The following is an 18,713-nucleotide window of genomic DNA, read 5'->3' on the forward strand; positions in this document are numbered from 1 at the left end:
GACTGTAGGCTGGTTTAATAGTGGCATATTACATTGGTTGATTGCTGAGTAGTAACAAACTAACCTGAAGCCTGCTTATTTTCAGCATAAATACTTCCCAGGTCAAGTATAGCCTGTTCCTTGACTTTAATCCCATCCTCATCTCCAGCTGGTAGATTTCTCTTCACTGAAATAAATGGATACAATTCAAGCTAGTAAAACCACTACAAAAATATATGTCGATAAAAAAAAGTTAACAGTCAAACAGTCAAGTAACCTAATTTCGTGGAAACCTATTATTCGTGGATTTCCGGAAATGTTTAATAATTTACATGAGCGACCTTGCGCGACCTCTGCATTAGTTTGTTTTAATAAAAATGGGTTTTCTGTACAATATCAGCTAGTAGAATGAATCCAGTAGTTTCAAGCAAAGTAAAATGTATTAATGTATACTTTGACAAATACAAAATGGTCAATTTCACTTATTACCAAACATCACCATTTTTTATCGGCTGAATTTCCTTATAATCCTAAGCGGTAATCGAAATTCCAAGTGTCGTCTGCTAGAATGTATTCCAACGAATGAAGTTACGTGATCAACTAGCGGGTTCCGTGTCAGCAGAAAATTTCTATGGAACACAAAGTGGGCCATATTCTTATGTTGTTTCAGTGACTTTTAGCAATAAATCACGCTACGTATCATATTTTGTCAGTCACTATTTTTTTTTTAGATCGTGGTTCTTTGAAGGAATTGTCACTAGTTATAATGAATTGATATTAAAGATAAATACTAAGAGAAGTTAATTATACCACCCGGTATCCATACAACGTGTTTTTCTAGACTTATTTATAGATAAAACATTGTACACGAAAATATGTGACGCATTCTGCCGCCGTTGCCGAGTTGGTTGCTCATGAAATATGGGCCAAAGTGAAGGATTCATAAAGAAATTCAAAATAAACCAATTTTAATTATTTTGTAGAATATCTGAGGAAACATCTAAGACATAAAAAAATTTCGTTTTTTTATCTTTGACGAAATTCGGTGTTGAATCCTTATATACACGAAAATAGGTTACACCACTGTACTCATAGTGAGCATGATTTGGCGAAATTGGAAGTAAACCGGTAATGGCCAAATTTCAACATGGACTACAGACAAACAAACCCATAAATTGATCGCTTTTTTTTACATTTTTCTGGAGATCGAGGGACTATAATTACCTATTGCTGAAAAGATTTCACTGGCAGCGTTTTTGTTTGTTAAACGCAGTGCTTGTGCTTTTTCAAGTTCTTCGGTGGCCATCTTGTTTGTACAAATTACGACTCGTGCGTTTTCACGAGATAACGGAACGAAATATTATTTAGAAAACGAAATAAATCATAATATTATTGATCCAAATTGGTCTTTAGGTTTGGCGTCAATAAATTTAAGTTCAAATTTACACCATTTTCTTTACATCTTGATCAATACAAGTCAACAAATTTCATTTCAACAATGGGGAATCCCTATTAATTCTAGTCTATTTTTAGTATCACATGATCATAAAGCTTATAGATGAGATATTTGATTGGTTGTTTATCATCTGGCGATGGCGATGGGGATTCTTTATCAAAACAGCTGAGCTGATTTATCGCTACACTTCCAATGAAACATTGAAGTTGTCGTTAAACACCCATTAACAAGGTATTTGGTTACATTTTTTAGACAGAAACATTGCAAACAAAATAAATCAAATGGCTGTCAATTATGCCTTCACATTTCAGTTTGCCTTCTTGTTATTCACAATTGTATGGAAGAGGTTTTGTGTCAAAGATAGCCTACCCTATTCTCCATGCCTGTGCTCTGTGGAGTCTAAATTTCATACACTCTTGGCCCTGCTTTATTTTTTTCTTAACATGGTCAATGGTTTAGGCTATAATAGGCCTACATGATAAAAATAAACTTTTGTGAGTTTCTGTGAGTGCCATTGTCATGATTGTATTTCGTTAGAGAAATAGAAAGGGTAGAAAGACAGCATGCCACATAAATATGAGAATAATCGAGCCAGGAATCGTGGTGGTCCTTATAAAACCGAGCCAGCTACAGATCTATCTAGATGGAGGTTGACAAATGTTGAGGGTAGACAAACATGGCGGTATATTGAAGAAGGTCAGCCAGTGGATAGAGAACAAACTATGTTAGAACTTTACTCCTTGGGATTAGAAACAGTAAGTTTTTACCTCTTTATAATCTGTTGGCGTGGCAAATACCAATGGCAATTCTGAACACTAGAAATATTTCTTTAAATCACAGAGCTTTGACCAACCCAAATCGGATGAGTAAAACTGGCTTATGTAATACTAACAGACATATTCTTTAGGCATCAACCAGAGCTTGTCATTTTGCAGCTCCAATCAGACCCGATTTGGCAATACAAATAAATCCAGAGCCCTTGAGAAGATTTTCCAATAATTTGATTTATGTATTCATTTTTGTTCATTGGTATAAATATCTCTGTAAATTCCAGAGTAAGCATGCACCAGATTTATCGAGACCAAGTACAGCTCAGAAAGCAGGGTATAATGGTATAAAGTTTTATAGTAAGATACAGGCTGAAGATGGCCATTGGGCTGGTGATTATGGTGGACCATTGTTCTTAATGCCAGGTTATTTCACTAAAAATACATTATAAAATCACACAAAACTAATCCATCATTTTTACAATGTCAAGCTATTACGAATTTTGTACTTACACCTTGACTGCAATAGCCACTGTTCTTGTATCATGAAATACAGCAATTTGATTGGATTGAATATCAGCGAATACCAAGCCCTTGACAGAAAGGTTGTAAATATTATTGCTTTGTGTTCACAACCTGGCTGTATTCTGTAGCGTACAATCCAACCAAATTACTTAATTTACATATTTCCATGATATAAAAAGGATGACTATTATTGTCAAGATATAAGTACAAAGTTAGTAATAACTTGACATTTTGAAAATGACTCATCTATATGTTTACCTCTGTTTATTTGGCTTATGGCAACACTCATCTCTCATCATCTTCATCAGGAGTAGATATTAAAACATAAACCTTTTATTTAATCTTGCCTTTCCAACTTATTATTATCTTCCCTACACAGAAGTAGGTCTTGCCTTCTGATACAACAAACAGAAGGTAGTATATGTACATCAGGTGCCCTTTCTGTGACCAAAATACCATGTGCTGTATTACTGTGACCAAAATACCATGTGTCTGTATTACTGTGACCAAAACACCTTGTGTCTGTATTACTGTAACCAAAATACCTTGTGCCCCTGTTACTGTGACCAAAACACCATGTACTTGTATTACCTGGACCAAAATACCTTGTGCCTTTATGACTGTGACCAAAATACCATGTGCCTGCATTACTGTGACCAAAATACCTTGTGTCTGTATTACTGTGACCAAAATACCTTGTGTCTGTATTACTGTGACCAAAATAGTATGTGCCCATATTATTGTGACCATAATACTTTGTGCCTGTATAACTGTGACCAAAATACCTTGTGTCTGTATTACAGTGACCAAAATACCTTGTGTTCTTATTTCTGTGATCAAAATACCTTGTGTCAGTATTACTCTGATCAAAATACCTTGTTTCCATATTACTCTGATCAAAATACCTTGTGTCCATATTACTGTGATCAAAATACCTTGTGTTCATATTACTGTGACCAAAATACCTTGTTTCCATATTACTCTGATCAAAATACCTTGTTTCCATATAACTGTGATCAAAATACCTTGTTTCCATATTACTGTGATCAAAATACCTTGTGTCCATATTACTGTGATCAAAATACCTTGTGTTCTTATTACTGTGATCAAAATACCTTGTGTTCTTATTACTGTGACCAAAATACCTTGTGTCCATATTACTGTGACCAAAATACCTTGTGTCCATATTACTGTGACCAAAATACCTTGTGTCAGTATTACTCTGATCAAAATACCTTGTTTCCATATTACTCTGATCAAAATACCTTGTGTCCATATTACTGTGATCAAAATACCTTGTGTTCATATTACTGTGACCAAAATACCGTGTGTTCATATTACTGTGACCAAAATACCTTGTTTCCATATTACTGTGATCAAAATACCTTGTTTCCATATAACTGTGATCAAAATACCTTGTTTCCATATTACTGTGATCAAAATACCTTGTGTCCATATTACTGTGATCAAAATACCTTGTGTTCTTATTACTGTGACCAAAATACCTTGTGTCCATATTACTGTGATCAAAATACCTTGTTTCCATATTACTGTGACCAAAATACCTTGTGTCCATATTACTGTGACCAAAATACCTTGTGTCAGTATTACTCTGATCAAAATACCTTGTTTCCATATTACTCTGACCAAAATACCTTGTTTCCATATTACTGTGATCAAAATACCTTTTGTCCATATTACTGTGATCAAAATACCTTGTGTCCATATTACTGTGATCAAAATACCTTTTGTCCATATTTCTGTGATCAAAATACCTTGTGCCCGTATTACTGTGACCAAAATACCTTGTGTCAGTATTACTGTGACCAAAATACCTTGTTTCCATATTACTGTGACCAAAATACCTTGTGTTCATATTACTGTGACCAAAATATCTTGTGTCCATATTACTGTGACCAAAATACCTTGTGTCAGTATTACTGTGACCAAAATACCTTGTGTCTGTATTACTGTGACCAAAATAGTATGTGCCCATATTATTGTGACCATAATACTTTGTGCCTGTATAACTGTGACCAAAATACCTTGTGTCTGTATTACAGTGACCAAAATACCTTGTGTTCTTATTTCTGTGATCAAAATACCTTGTGTCAATATTACTGTGACCAAAATACCTTGTGTCCATATTACTGTGATCAAAATACCTTGTGTTCTTATTACTGTGATCAAAATACCTTGTGTCAGTATTACTCTGATCAAAATACCTTGTTTCCATATTACTCTGATCAAAATACCTTGTGTCCATATTACTGTGATCAAAATACCTTGTGTCCATATTACCGTGACCAAAATACCTTGTGTCCATATTACTGTGATCAAAATACCTTGTGTCCATATTGCTGTGACCAAAATACCTTGTGTCAGTATTACTCTGACCAAAATACCTTGTTTCCATATTACTCTGATCAAAATACCTTGTGTCCATATTACTGTGACCAAAATACCTTGTGTCCATATTACCGTGACCAAAATACCTTGTGTCCATATTGCTGTGATCAAAATACTGTGTCCATATTGCTGTGATCAAAATACCTTGTGCCCCTATTGTAATAAGTGTCTCAATTTGTAGGTTTAGTTATAACATGTTATATTACTGGTACCAAATTTACTCAGGCTCAGACATTAGAAATGATAAGATATCTACGTTCAGTTCAGTGTCCAGATGGAGGCTGGGGATTGTAAGTTTATATTTTACATTGTTTATTAGAGACAGTGTTGTTAGGGTGTATAACCATAACTCAACAAGTTCCAAAGCCTTAAATTTGAAATAAAAAAAGTGTTTATCTTGTAAGAAACTAGATGAGAATTCACAGCACCTTTTATATAAAATCTTGATATGCAGTAAGATGTGTTGATATCCTTTTGTCAGGTCCATTTCACAGTGGTTTGTCTTGACCATTCATTAAGCCTAAACAGAAAATATACCCAAATTTGTAATATTTATAACATTCAACCACCTATTTTATCAAACTTATATCAGCAAGCAGTCACATCATCTCCTAGTAATCCTATTTGACCATGAATAAATATCTAAACATATTGTTTCAGACATATAGAAGGACCACCTACTGTATTTGGATGTGCTTTAAACTATGTTGTTATGAGATTATTAGGGGTGTCTAAAGATGATCCAGATCTAGTTAAAGCCAGGAACCTACTTCATGAATTAGGTAATTTATTCATATCGAATAGGCATTTTCTGGACTTGATGGAGTCAGCAAGTAGAAAATGAAAAAGAAAAGAAACTAGAACTGTACTAATAACAGTACTGATGCAGGGCGTGTTACGACATTCAGGTACATACGAAGTTGGTCTATTGTAATTACATTGATGTAAATACTTTTCTGCATCTCTAAATGCAAATATCCAAAAGTGGTTGGAGTTGATGAACTTTCTAGAAAGAAATTGGGGAGAATGGTGCTTTAACGGACATGTCAAACTCAGGAATTTTATCTATACTGACATCTCATTAACCAACGTAAATTTGATACCACAATGTTAAACGAATAGAATTTTTAAATATGCATGTTACATAGACATGTTGTATATCACTGGAAAGCTCAGAATCTCAGCATTATGAAATCGAAAGAATTATTGCTATATCATTATTAGGCTACGAGATACAGCACTGCAAATGTTCTAAATGGACCATTTTTAAACCCCTATAAAATCAAAAATAGTTGTCTGACCCCAAAGGTCATCAGATATTCAAGGTCACAAATTATCATCATAGTAAATATGAAGGTCACCAAAGGTCAAGGTCATGAGATATACGCCTTCAAACTTTAAATAAAAATATCCGGTCGTACATAAAAGGCAAAACAGAAAATCAAAATTCTGTCCTTAACAAGTTTTAGATAAACGTTAATTCTATCATTTGACACCAAAATTGTTCAAATCGGATGATAAATAGCTCCAAAATAGCAAGTTTTGCATATTGAGGCAAACCAATATGGCGACCTATATGTTACTTCCGGAACAAATTTTTTTTAGTTGTAACACTTTGTATTAGCGACACTAAGCTTATGCATATGTCATTTCTGACATAACTCAATTTCACCGGAAGTGATGCCACCGGAAGTACTAATATCGAAAGCGAAAGTGATAAACATTTTTTGATTATGCAGAATTATTTGCCCATTCCGACGGTCTACGTCATAAAAATTTCAAATCGATCCGTCAAAAAGCAACCGAAGTAGCATTTTTCGATTAATTTCGACAAAAAAAAGTATCGAACGAATTTTGGAAAATCGAATATTTTTAACTGCTATCGTATGTCCTTTGTACTAAGAATTATAATAAAGGAAACCCGAGCAAAATCGAACGATAAATACACTCAGTCCATTTCTGGCTTTTTGCTATCTCATTTCCGGTTGCACAGAACATTTTTGTTTTACATTTAATACGTGAATAGCCACGAGTTAGAAAACGTCATGAAGTCCGTTTTGTCGTACCTATTTCTGGTTCCGAGAAATAAGCTCCCTAGCTGACGAAAAAAAAAAATAATCGTTCAAAGAACGCCCTGCAATAACAATGCTCCATGAAACAATCTTGACATTGACCTTTCCTAGATTATCTGCACCAATTTATATTTTCAATAACAAAATGTTTTCACTGTTAAAATAGAGCTAAATAGATCAGTTGTAGAGCAATATAGAAATATTTATCAGAACCTGTAGAATTTGGTTGACTGAAATAATGAGACAATATTACTTTTTCATGATTAGCAATCAGACCTTACTACTAACATTTGTGTATCAAACCAAGTAAATAACTGTATCAGTGTTAAATATTATGACAATTGTACTTGTAGGAACTGCTAAAGCTATTCCATCCTGGGGCAAATTCTGGCTAGCTGTTTTAAATGTGTATAGCTGGGATGGTTTACATTCCTTATTCCCTGAAATGTGGTAAGTGATCACAGAAAATACAGGAAACAGAGAGTCTTGAAATTTTGAATTTTCTGTTCCCATTTATTAGCTGATGGAATGGGATGAAGTCCATCACTTTAAACAATGTATATCTAGAACATCAACCTTACACTAGTCATATCCCAGGCTACTACCTTAACATATTCATTGCTCACTTTCTCCTCTTCAAATTTATAGTTCTCCTATTACATTAGACACACTGTTAAATCCTTCTTAATGTAAGAACTTTTTCTAGTAACTGTACTGTTACTAACAAATTGATGGTATATATATATTGTTTTATCTAGGTATATACAAATATTACTTTGGATGACTGTAATCTGTTCATTGTTTCAAATTGACTTTTTTCTCCAATTCAATCTAATGCCCTGTTTATCTATTTGAGTCTATTAGAGACCTGAATAGGACTGGTTTAATTAATCTTGACTGTCCTTTTGGAATACCATGTGTTTATTTATAGGGTATTTCCTGAATGGATTCCCATACATCCTAGTAAATTATGGTGTCACTGTCGTCAAGTCTATCTTCCAATGGCCTTTTGTTATGGTAAAAGACTTAAAGCTGAAGAAAATGAATTGATTCTATCCTTAAGAAAGGTAACTTTCATTCTATATCTATATATCTGGACAATGTTTAAGTTTTAGAATCAGGGGTTTTTGATCTGGCTATAATTACCAGTCATGTTTGTTATAATGGCTGTTGCTAACATGTCTAGACCCAATGTTAAATATTAAAGATGTATACAAATAAAAGTTAGGCAATTGAAAAACAATCAAAGTGTATCGACTCTGGAACCTGATTATATTTTGTAGGAACTTTATACTGATGATTATGAAAGTATCAACTGGCCATCTCAGAGAAATAATTGTTCTAAAGCTGATTTATATACTCCACATTCCTGGTTTCTTGATATAGCTTACTGTAAGTTTATTGTAACTTTATTTCTCACAGCATTAATTCATTCTTTACTTCTTGACTGGTTGAATAATGACAATGTAGACTTGTGAACGCTATAGATACTACACATTTTGTCCAGATTCTTACACTAGTGCACATTAATGTAGTATTGATTACATGTTTGGTATTAGTATGCAAAGTAAAGCAAAGCCTATTCTAATTCTTCTTTTTGGCGATACCCAGACCCACACGTGTTTATATTGAGATATCCTCTTTTTGTAGATGCTTTAGATATTTATGAAGGCTACCACCTATCATCGTTAAGAGAAAAAGCATTAGAAATGTGTTATGATCATATTTGTGCTGATGATAGATTTACTAAAGGCATCAGTATTGGTCCAGTAAGTAATAAATATGAAAATGAAACAGAATTAGTGGGCACACTTGAATACAGTTTCAACAATTTGTGAAAATGTACAAAATTTACAACTTATATGCTAAGAAAATCCATAGCTTCGTATTCATGTTTGCTAAGGAAATTGAAATATAGATTATGATAGAAGTAAGATCTAGTTAGAGTTGATAATATGAAATAATTTATAGCATATTTGTAAATCAGTATTTGTATAACATTAAATTGAATGTCTTTAAATGTTAACAGTTCTTCACATTGTTGTTTTATTAATTCTATTCAATCTAAGGAAAGATGTAATTATGTATGTAGGTATCTAAAGTAATTCAGATGTTAGCTAGATGGTATATTGATGGAGCTGACCATCCTGATTTTATACAACATCAAGATAGAGTCAAAGATTATCTGTGGTGAGTAAACAATGCTATTGTTTGATCATGATCAAAACAAATGTGTGCATTTATGTCCTTAATGTGCTAGGTGATTAGGTTGGTCAAATCTTCCTCATTGAAGTAAGACAAATTTGTGATAGTCTATTACCATAATGTGCTAGGCAATTAGGTGGGTTTGAATCTTTCTGAAAGTAAGACAAATTTGTGATAGTGTATTACCATAATGTGCTAGGCAATTAGGTGGGTTCGTATCTTCCTGAAAGTAAGACAAATTTGTGATAGTGTATTACCATAATGTGCTAGGCAATTAGGTGGGTTTGAATCTTTCTGAAAGTAAGACAAATTTGTGATAGTGTATTACCATAATGTGCTAGGCAATTAGGTGGGTTCGTATCTTCCTGAAAGTAAGACAAATTTGTGATAGTGTATTACCATAATGTGCTAGGCAATTAGGTGGGTTCGTATCTTCCTGAAAGTAAGACAAATTTGTGATAGTGTATTACCATAATGTGCTAGGCAATTAGGTGGGTTTGAATCTTTCTGAAAGTAAGACAAATTTGTGATAGTCTATTACCATAATGTGCTAGGCAATTAGGTGGGTTCGAATCTTCCTCATTGAAGTAAGACAAATTTGTGATAGTCTATTACCATAAAGTGGTAGGTGATTAGGTGGGTTCGAATCTTCCTGAAAGTAAGACAAATTGGTGATAGACTATTACCATAGAGTGCTCCTCTAAGAATGGTACCAGTCGTCTCAATTTCAGATTACAGCCCCTCCCAAAATTTTCATCTTTGATTGATGTTATTGTCTTTATATTATATCTCCAACTTGATATCAGACATAACCAGTAGGTGGGAATGAATAATGTCAATGTTATTATATTTCTAGGATTGGTTTAGATGGAATGAAAATGAATGTAAGTAACACAGAATATTATTTAATTATACATTTCTTAAGATTATGCTATCAGTCACAAAAATCTAAATTTAATCAAACTTAATTTTACTAATTATTATTATTGGTTAAATGTTAAATACATGTGATGACTTGACAGAACAGAATATCCCGTCTTGCATGGCATAACCTGTCATCATTAGTCCACACAAGATAGAAAGTAGAATCTAAAAAGCCTGTTACTTATTCTTTCATTAATGTTATGAGCATGTGATGTAATATGAATATTAAGTATGTCATGAATATTTAGTAGCCTAGACGTGCATGCTTGGCCTGCAGGATTGTTGTAGCGTCACTTCATGTGTGGCCACCACGATGTGTGGACGTGTTCCACTGTAATAAATATATAAACAATAATGTGTTGTATATGACTTTAACATGGTAGCAGAGCGGGTATTTGGGTAATGCAGGCCTAGAAACAGTGTAGTTGGGTACGTGTAGAGAAGAGAGTAATATTTAGCGGATGATTGTAGAGTTTGGAGCGAGTCTGATGATGTAAGCGGCGGAAGAACATATTAAATGGAATGGAACAAAGTGATATTTAATTTAGACGAAAACTGAACTATATCTGGCGATAATAGTGGCGATAAAGGCGAGGAAAAAGATACATGGAAAATGTGTTATAAATCGAAAGAGTTTGAAATCAAAGTTACTTTCGTACCACATGGTCGGAGAGTACATTTAGCAGTGTAAGAGGCGAAAGTTCAGTGACATTGGAATGTGGGAAATTGAAACAAACTGAAAGTTGACTAAAATTGGTAAAATAATTGGTGGAAAAGACATTGTGACAATACAAAATGTTGTATCTGGTGAAAATGTTTGGATTTAATTAACCAGTATATGGAGAGTAATATTTCTGGTGATTGCTGTTGTGGTGAGTGGCTTAACAATAATAAACAATATGGCGTCGTCGGGGAAGATTTTGATCCGTGGAAATTTGGCAATGTGTCACTGACCTTGAGGCAAAAAAGCAAGGTACTGCAGTCTATTTATCATTGGACCAAAAGACTAGAAACAGATGCCTAGACATCGATGTGAAAGAATTGAATGATGAAACTGGTATTGACATTCTGATACGGAAATTAAAACAACTTTATGCCAAAGATGCAAACCAACAAGCGTTCATTACCTATGAGAACTTTGAAAAATTTTCCAGGCCAAGATCTATGTCTGTCACAGACTACATAAATGAATTTGAGCGGTTGAATTACAAATTGAAGAGCTGTAAAATGGACCTTTCAGATGGTGTACTGGCCTACCGTGTACTAAAGAGTGCAAATATAACTGAGGAAAAGAACAACTGGCTAGAGCCACTATTCATGAGCTGACCTATGAAAACATGAAGAAACAACTTAAGGTTATCTTTCAGCACACAACTACGGCAGAAGACACCTATATGAAGCAAGAGACGACAGATCTAATGTGTGGAAGAATCTTATTACGCATCTAATGGCCGTCGCGCATCCAGATGGCAGCGACCAAACTACTCAAGGAGAAGAGGTGGTGGTACTAATCCTAGGTGGAGAGGTTCAGGTCAACGTGGGAATGCCAGACGTACTAATCCAGTAGATAACTATGGTAATACGTTGACATGTGCTATATGTCGTTCTATTTTTCATTGGGCTCGTGACTGCCCTGACAGTTATGAATCTAGGAAACAAAATTGGGAGAAAGTCACTCTTTTCTCTAGGGGTGTCGAAGAGGTCTATCTACAGCAGTTCCTTGGAGAAACATTCAACTATGGCATCTTAGACTGTGGCTGCACACAAAATGTGTGTGATACAACTTGGATAAACTGTTACCAGTCCACACTAGATGATGATGAAACTTCCCAAGTAAGAGAAACAGAGAGTAGTATGGTATTCAGATTTGGTTCGGGTCCTCCTATCCAATCTACGAAATGTGTAAAATTTCCAATATATATCGTTAGTGAACAAATATTAATAGAAAGCGAGGTTGTGGACTGTGATTTGCCTCTCTTACTTAGCAAGAATTGGATGAAAGACGAAGATTTAAAATTAAACTTTTCCACTGACAGTATTAACATTCTGGGAAATGACAAACTACAGTTTACAACAAGTGGACATTATGCCATACCTATAATGAAACCAAAAGTGTTCCTTTACAGCGAATGTCCTGTAAGTAACAAGACTGAACAAGAGAAATATGACATTGTGAAAAAGTTACATAAACAATTTGGACCCGGCAGGTGAAAAATTACTGAAACTGGAATTGAAGACCAAGACTTTCTTAAGATGTTGAGAAACTTTGAAAGTGATTGTGATATATGTGTTCAATACAAAAAGCCAGCGTTACGCCCTGTTGTTGGTATATCATTGTCTAAAGAATTCAATGACACAGTTTCCATGGATTTAAAGTTTATAAACGGTGAACCATTTTTGCATATGATAGACCATGCAACAAGATTCAGTGCAGGGGTTTTTAGGAAATCTAAACAAAAAGAAGAAATAATTGACAATAATATTCAAGCATTGGATCTCCATATTTGGTGTTCCCCATAAATTCTTAACAGACAATGGTGGCGAGTTTAATAATTCCCGTTTTAGAGCATGGCGTTTTAACTTGAATATTACAGAGTTGACAACTGCAGCAGAGGCACCCTGGTCAAATGGAATAACAGAGAGACACAATGCAATAATAGGAAAAGATGGAGAAGATAATCGCTGATACTAATTGCTCTATGAAAGTAGGTCTAGCTTGGGCTCTGAGAACAAATGGTGTGGTCCAGGCGTAGTTATTGGAAAAGACAACTGACAAGTTTTTGTTAGACATGGGGGTACTTATGTCCGTGTGCATCCGTGTATGTTAAGACATGATACCAGGAATAAGATGCAGTCTCCTGATGTTAAGGATAACAATGATGACGAAACTAGTCATTCTTCTGATTGGCATTTATCCATCAAAAAGTTGGTCGAGTTTGACACACCTGTCAACAGTAGTGATGTTCCTGGTGAACAGTGTACCAGTACCTAAAACTCTGATTTGGATGATGAACATTTAGCAAAATCATTCCCAGGACAAAGAATACTGATAAAGGAGGAAGAGACAGATTGGAGAGAAGCAATAGTGATAAGCCGGGCAGGAAAGTCAACTGGTAAAAATAGACACTGGGTTAATGTAAAAGATTGTAGTGATAATTCATTTAAGAGTGTTAATTTAGATGTGATAGAATGGAAACCAGTTGAGAATGTTTTGATAAGTCAAATTGAGAGCAAAAGTAGATCACTGGAGGTGTCTGAGGCTAAAATAAAAGAAATTGGTAATTGGAAGGAACATGATGTGTTTTCAGAGGTCTGTAATGATGGTCAGAACTGTATTTCAGTGCATTGGGTCATAACAGAAAAAACAAAAGATGGTGTCTCAATTATTAAAGCAAGACTTGTAGCACGAGGATTCGAGGAACAATCAGACTGTATCAGGAAAGATTCTCCTACATGCTGTAGAGAGAATATTAGACTAATTTTGACTCTGATATCAACTTTTAACTGGAGACTAAACTCTCTTGATGTGAAATCTGCTTTTCTCCAAGGTGGTATTATTGATAGAGACATATTTCTAAAACCTCCACCAGAGGCAGGCACTGATAAACTCTGAAAGTTAAAAACCACAGTGTACGGTTTGTGTGATGCCCCAAGAGTTTGGTATCTCCGTATAAATGATGAACTTTTAAACTGTGGGGCCCAAGTAAGCTCTTATGATGAAGCGATATTTTACTGGCCATTTGATGGGACATTGCAAGGTGTTATATGTTGTCATGTAGATGATTTTTGCTGGGGTGGTACAGAGGTCTTCCAAGAAAGGGGGATAAAAGTTCTTAAGTCAAAATTTCTCATTAGTTCAGAAGAATGTGATGTGTTTCATTATGTAGGTCTAAATTTGAAGCAAATTAATGTTGAAATTCAAATGAATCAAGATGAGTACATCAATGAGATTGAGTCCATGAAAATTGATAAAACTAACCGAGCTAAATCTGATCCTATCAGTATAGCTGAGGCTCATCAATTGCATGGTTTGGTTGGCCAATTGAATTGGACAGCAAATCAAACTAGGCCAGATATCTCTTTTGATCGTTTTCATCTTAAGTTTGCAAATCTGGGCAATATTCACAAACTTTGTTTGTTGGCATATAGTGACGCATCTTTTGCAAATTTGAAAGGTGGGGGTTCCCAAGTAGACTATATAGTGTTTTTGGTAGGCAATATTGGGAAAGCAGCTCTAATTACTTGGCAGAAAATACGTTGTGTAGTTAAAAGTACCATTGCAGCTGAATCTTTAGCTTTATTAGAGGCTGCTGAGGGATGTCTTTTAAGAGTTGTAATATGTGAAATTTTAAGTCTTGAGACTAGTTCTGTACCAATTCATTGTGTTGTTGATAATAGGTCCCTGTGTGACACAGTATACTCAACAAAAACATTAACAGATAAAAGATTAAAGATTGATATCTGTGTACTCAGGGACATGTTGTCAAAAGGTAAAATTCAGAGTATTGAATGGACAGATAGTCAGTCACAACTTGAAGATTGTTTGACAAAATCTGGGACGTCTAGCTCAAATCTCTTTCATTTCTTATACACACAAGATATTTGGTTTAAATACTGTAAAATTAAAAAAACCAAAATAAGTGAAGGAGCTTTATTCTTCAAATAATAAAAAAAAAAAACATAGAGAAAAGAAAAAAACAATAATGTTTTGTTAATGACTTTAACAATTAAGGGTACTAATGGATCACAGTTATGGGACACAGCATTTGTTGCTCAAGCTCTCCTGGAAGCTGGTGCTGATAAGGTTGAGGAATTTACCAAATGTTTAGATAAAACACACAAGTTCCTGAAAGTTTCTCAGATTCCTGAGAATCCCCCACAATATCAGAAATATTACAGACAGATGAATAAGGCAATACTTTACATTATTTATTATACCTTTTATTACTTTTCTTTTGTTGCCAAAATGTTTTTTGTATTTAATTATACTTTTACAATGAGTATGGTTGATTAAAAACAAAATGATGGATGCACGATGAACCAATCTCATCATACAGTAAACAACAATATTATCAGTTAAGCCTCTGTTAAATGTAGACCTACCAGTGTCTGCAGAAAACTATCTTCTTAAATTATGTTATTCTGTGTACAGGGAGGATTTCCATTCAGTACCAAAGATTGTGGATGGATTGTCAGTGATTGTACAGCTGAAGGGTTGAAGAGTGTTATGTATTTACAAGAGAAATGTGAACAGCTATCACAGACTGTTGATGTAGAGAAATTTTACCAAGCTGTAGATGTGGTAAGGAAAGGAAATTTTAATTTTTACAAATATGTTTAAGCCCTTGACATCACGCATCTTAGTTTATAGATGGCCATATTAACTCTCTTACACTAAAGATATAATTATTTAATTGGTCTAAATATTTTTAATTGTCTTTTCACATTTAGTTATTAAGTATGAGGTGCCATGATGGAGGTTTTGCTAGCTATGAAACTAAACGGGGTGGTGTGTTATTGGAGAAGCTAAATCCTTCTGAAGTATTTGGTGAGCTTTTTCATTTCTCTTAAAATGTGGAACTTTTTAGGAGTTTAAGTACCCACAGATTATCTACTAATGGCTTCATGGCAGCTTTTAAACTTTATAGCTGGTTAATTGCCAGAATATCCATCAATTTGATAGTGATAAAAAAAGACAAAACAATCAATCAATATTTGGGAGAGTAAGCGATCATCTTAAAAATTAACTGTAGGATTGTTTTACAGGTGATATTATGATAGATTATACTTATGTTGAATGTACCTCAGCTGTGATGCAATGTCTAAAACATTTTCTTGACAAACATCCCGAATATCGTGCTGATGAAATCCGACAAACACTTGACGATGGACTGACATATATACAGAGTAAACAACGACCAGATGGATCATGGGAAGGCTCGTGGGGTGTGTGTTTCACCTATGCTGCATGGTTTGGACTGGAAGCCTATGCCTGTATAGGTTATAGGTATGATAAAAATAATGTGCCTGTTGAAGTGAAAAATGCGTGTAAATTTTTGGAGTTGAAACAAAAAGAAGATGGAGGTTGGGGGGAAAAGTTTGAATCCTGTGAAGAAAGACAATATGTAGAATGTGAAACGTCTCAGATTGTTAATACATGTTGGGCTTTGTTAGGATTAATGACTGTTAGGCAAGTATGCATTTTACATTTAAATTCATTTACACATGTCCATTCATTTCTCTACTGTCTCATGTTCCTTGCAATCCTATTTCTACTATCTTATGTTCCTTGCAATCTCCTCTCTATTATCTCATGTTCCTTGTAATCCTCTCTCTCTACTATCACATGTTCCTTGCAATCTCCTTTCTACTATCTCATGTTCCTTGTAATCCTCTCTCTCTACTATCACATGTTCCTTGCAATCTCCTCTCTACTATCTCATGTTCCTTGTAATCCTCTCTCTACTATCACATGTTCCTTGCAATCTCCTTTCTACTATCTCATGTTCCTTGTAATCCTCTCTCTCTACTATCACATGTTCCTTGCAATCTCCTCTCTACTATCTCATGTTCCTTGTAATCCTCTCTCTCTACTATCACATGTTCCTTGCAATCTCCTTTCTACTATCTCATGTTCCTTGTAATCCTCTCTCTCTACTATCACATGTTCCTTGCAATCTCCTCTCTACTATCTCATGTTCCTTGTAATCCTCTCTCTCTACTATCACATGTTCCTTGCAATCTCCTTTCTACTATCTCATGTTCCTTGTAATCCTCTCTCTCTACTATCACATGTTCCTTGCAATCTCCTCTCTACTATCTCATGTTCCTTGTAATCCTCTCTCTCTACTATCACATGTTCCTTGCAATCTCCTTTCTACTATCTCATGTTCCTTGTAATCCTCTCTCTCTACTATCACATGTTCCTTGCAATCTCCTTTCTACTATCTCATGTTCCTTGTAATCCTCTCTCTCTACTATCACATGTTCCTTGCAATCTCCTTTCTACTATCTCATGTTCCTTGTAATCCTCTCTCAATCTCATGTTCCTTATAGTCCTCTCTCTTTACTATATCATGTTCCTTGATATACCACTCTCTACTATCTCATGTTCCTTGTAATTCTCTCTCTCTACTTTCTTTTGTTTGATAAGAGTAATATGGTTTTAGTTTATATCACATTCTAACATTTCACCAATATGCTGATTCGATTTTTGGATCTTTAGTTCTTGGTTTATTTATTTTAAGTTTAACTCTTTTCTACTATAAAAGCCCCATTTCAATTTACTATCAAAGTAGTCATTTTAACGTGAATGTTTCTTTATATTGTAGATACCCTCATGTAGAAGTTTTAGAAAAGGGAATCAAGTTAATTATGGACAGACAACTATCTAATGGTGATTGGCCACAGGTATGATATATTCATCTCATGTTCTTAATTGGAAGGGGTAACGATGTACATGTTTTATTTGTTCACCAATTATTTAACTTAGATTTATGAAACTCAATCTATATATATGATACAGTATATTGAATTGACACTCCGACACATAATTTGGTACCCACTAAAATGAATAATTTCATAAAACAATTACATTTCCATTTCAGGAGAATATACCAGGTGTCTTCAATAAAACCTGTGCTATTAGCTACACTAACTATAGAAATATATTTCCAATCTGGACATTAGGACGATTTTCACAACTTTACCCACACAGTAAACTGGCTGTTTGATTTTATCTATATATTGTTAATATTATTGTTATTTTCTTTGACCAAATAATGTTTTCAATTGTTTTATCTTTTTACCACTATTATGAAGGAAAAAAAATGTTTAAACATAAGATTATCTTAGCAGCTAATTCTTTCTATAAATGCCAATATATTATTGTTATCTCTATATTTTAATTGTTACTGAAAATATTATTAAGCTGATGAATAAAAATCATTTCTTCCATCTTTTTCTGCTTGCCTAGAAATGAAACTCTACTAAGAAAAAAAAAATCACACTCTTAATCTAGGTCACAGTAATACAGTCACAAGGAATTTTGGTCACAGTAATACGGGCACAATGGATTTTGGTCACAGTAATCCGGCACAAGGTATTTTGATCACAGTAAAAAGAAAACAATGTATTTTGGTCACAGTAATACAGTCACAAGGAATTTTGGTCACAGTAATATGGGCACCAGGTATTTTGATCACAGTAAAAAGAACACAATGTATTTTGGTCACAGTAATACGGGCACAAGGTATTTTGGTCACAGTAATACGGGCACAAGGTATTTTGATCACAGTAAAAAGAACACAATGTATTTTGGTCACAGTAATACAGTCACAAGGAATTTTGGTCACAGTAATACGGGCACAAAGTATT

At 34.4% G+C, this 18,713-nt stretch overlaps 1 protein-coding gene across 1 annotated transcript; it reads left to right on the plus strand.

Annotated features, from left to right (window-relative positions):
* Positions 1-1,565: 1,565 nt before the first annotated feature.
* LOTGIDRAFT_198742 (hypothetical protein) lies at positions 1,566-18,293 on the plus strand. The gene is made up of 17 exons (XM_009046756.1): positions 1,566-1,666; positions 1,973-2,190; positions 2,490-2,628; positions 5,318-5,426; positions 5,797-5,918; positions 7,562-7,658; positions 8,140-8,275; positions 8,492-8,600; positions 8,859-8,977; positions 9,301-9,398; positions 10,270-10,297; positions 15,070-15,294; positions 15,490-15,639; positions 15,789-15,885; positions 16,104-16,527; positions 17,669-17,747; positions 17,945-18,293. The coding sequence occupies exons 2-17, from the start codon at positions 1,999-2,001 to the stop codon at positions 18,068-18,070; spliced, it is 2,250 nt and encodes a 749-aa protein (XP_009045004.1). The 5' UTR covers positions 1,566-1,666; positions 1,973-1,998; the 3' UTR covers positions 18,071-18,293.
* The last annotated feature ends 420 nt before the right edge of the window (positions 18,294-18,713 follow it).

This window comes from Lottia gigantea, assembly GCF_000327385.1.
Source record: "Lottia gigantea unplaced genomic scaffold LOTGIsca_106, whole genome shotgun sequence".
Lineage (NCBI taxonomy): Eukaryota > Metazoa > Mollusca > Gastropoda > Lottiidae > Lottia > Lottia gigantea.

Coding starts and splice junctions, on each gene's coding strand:
- LOTGIDRAFT_198742 (XM_009046756.1), top strand. CDS start 1,999: ATGCCACATAAATATGAGAATAATCGAGCCAGGAATCGTGGTGGTCCT. Junction 10,298..15,069: donor TAGATGGAATGAAAATGAAT/GTAAGTAACACA, acceptor TTAACAATTAAG/GGTACTAATGGATCACAGTT. Junction 17,748..17,944: donor CTAATGGTGATTGGCCACAG/GTATGATATATT, acceptor TTTCCATTTCAG/GAGAATATACCAGGTGTCTT.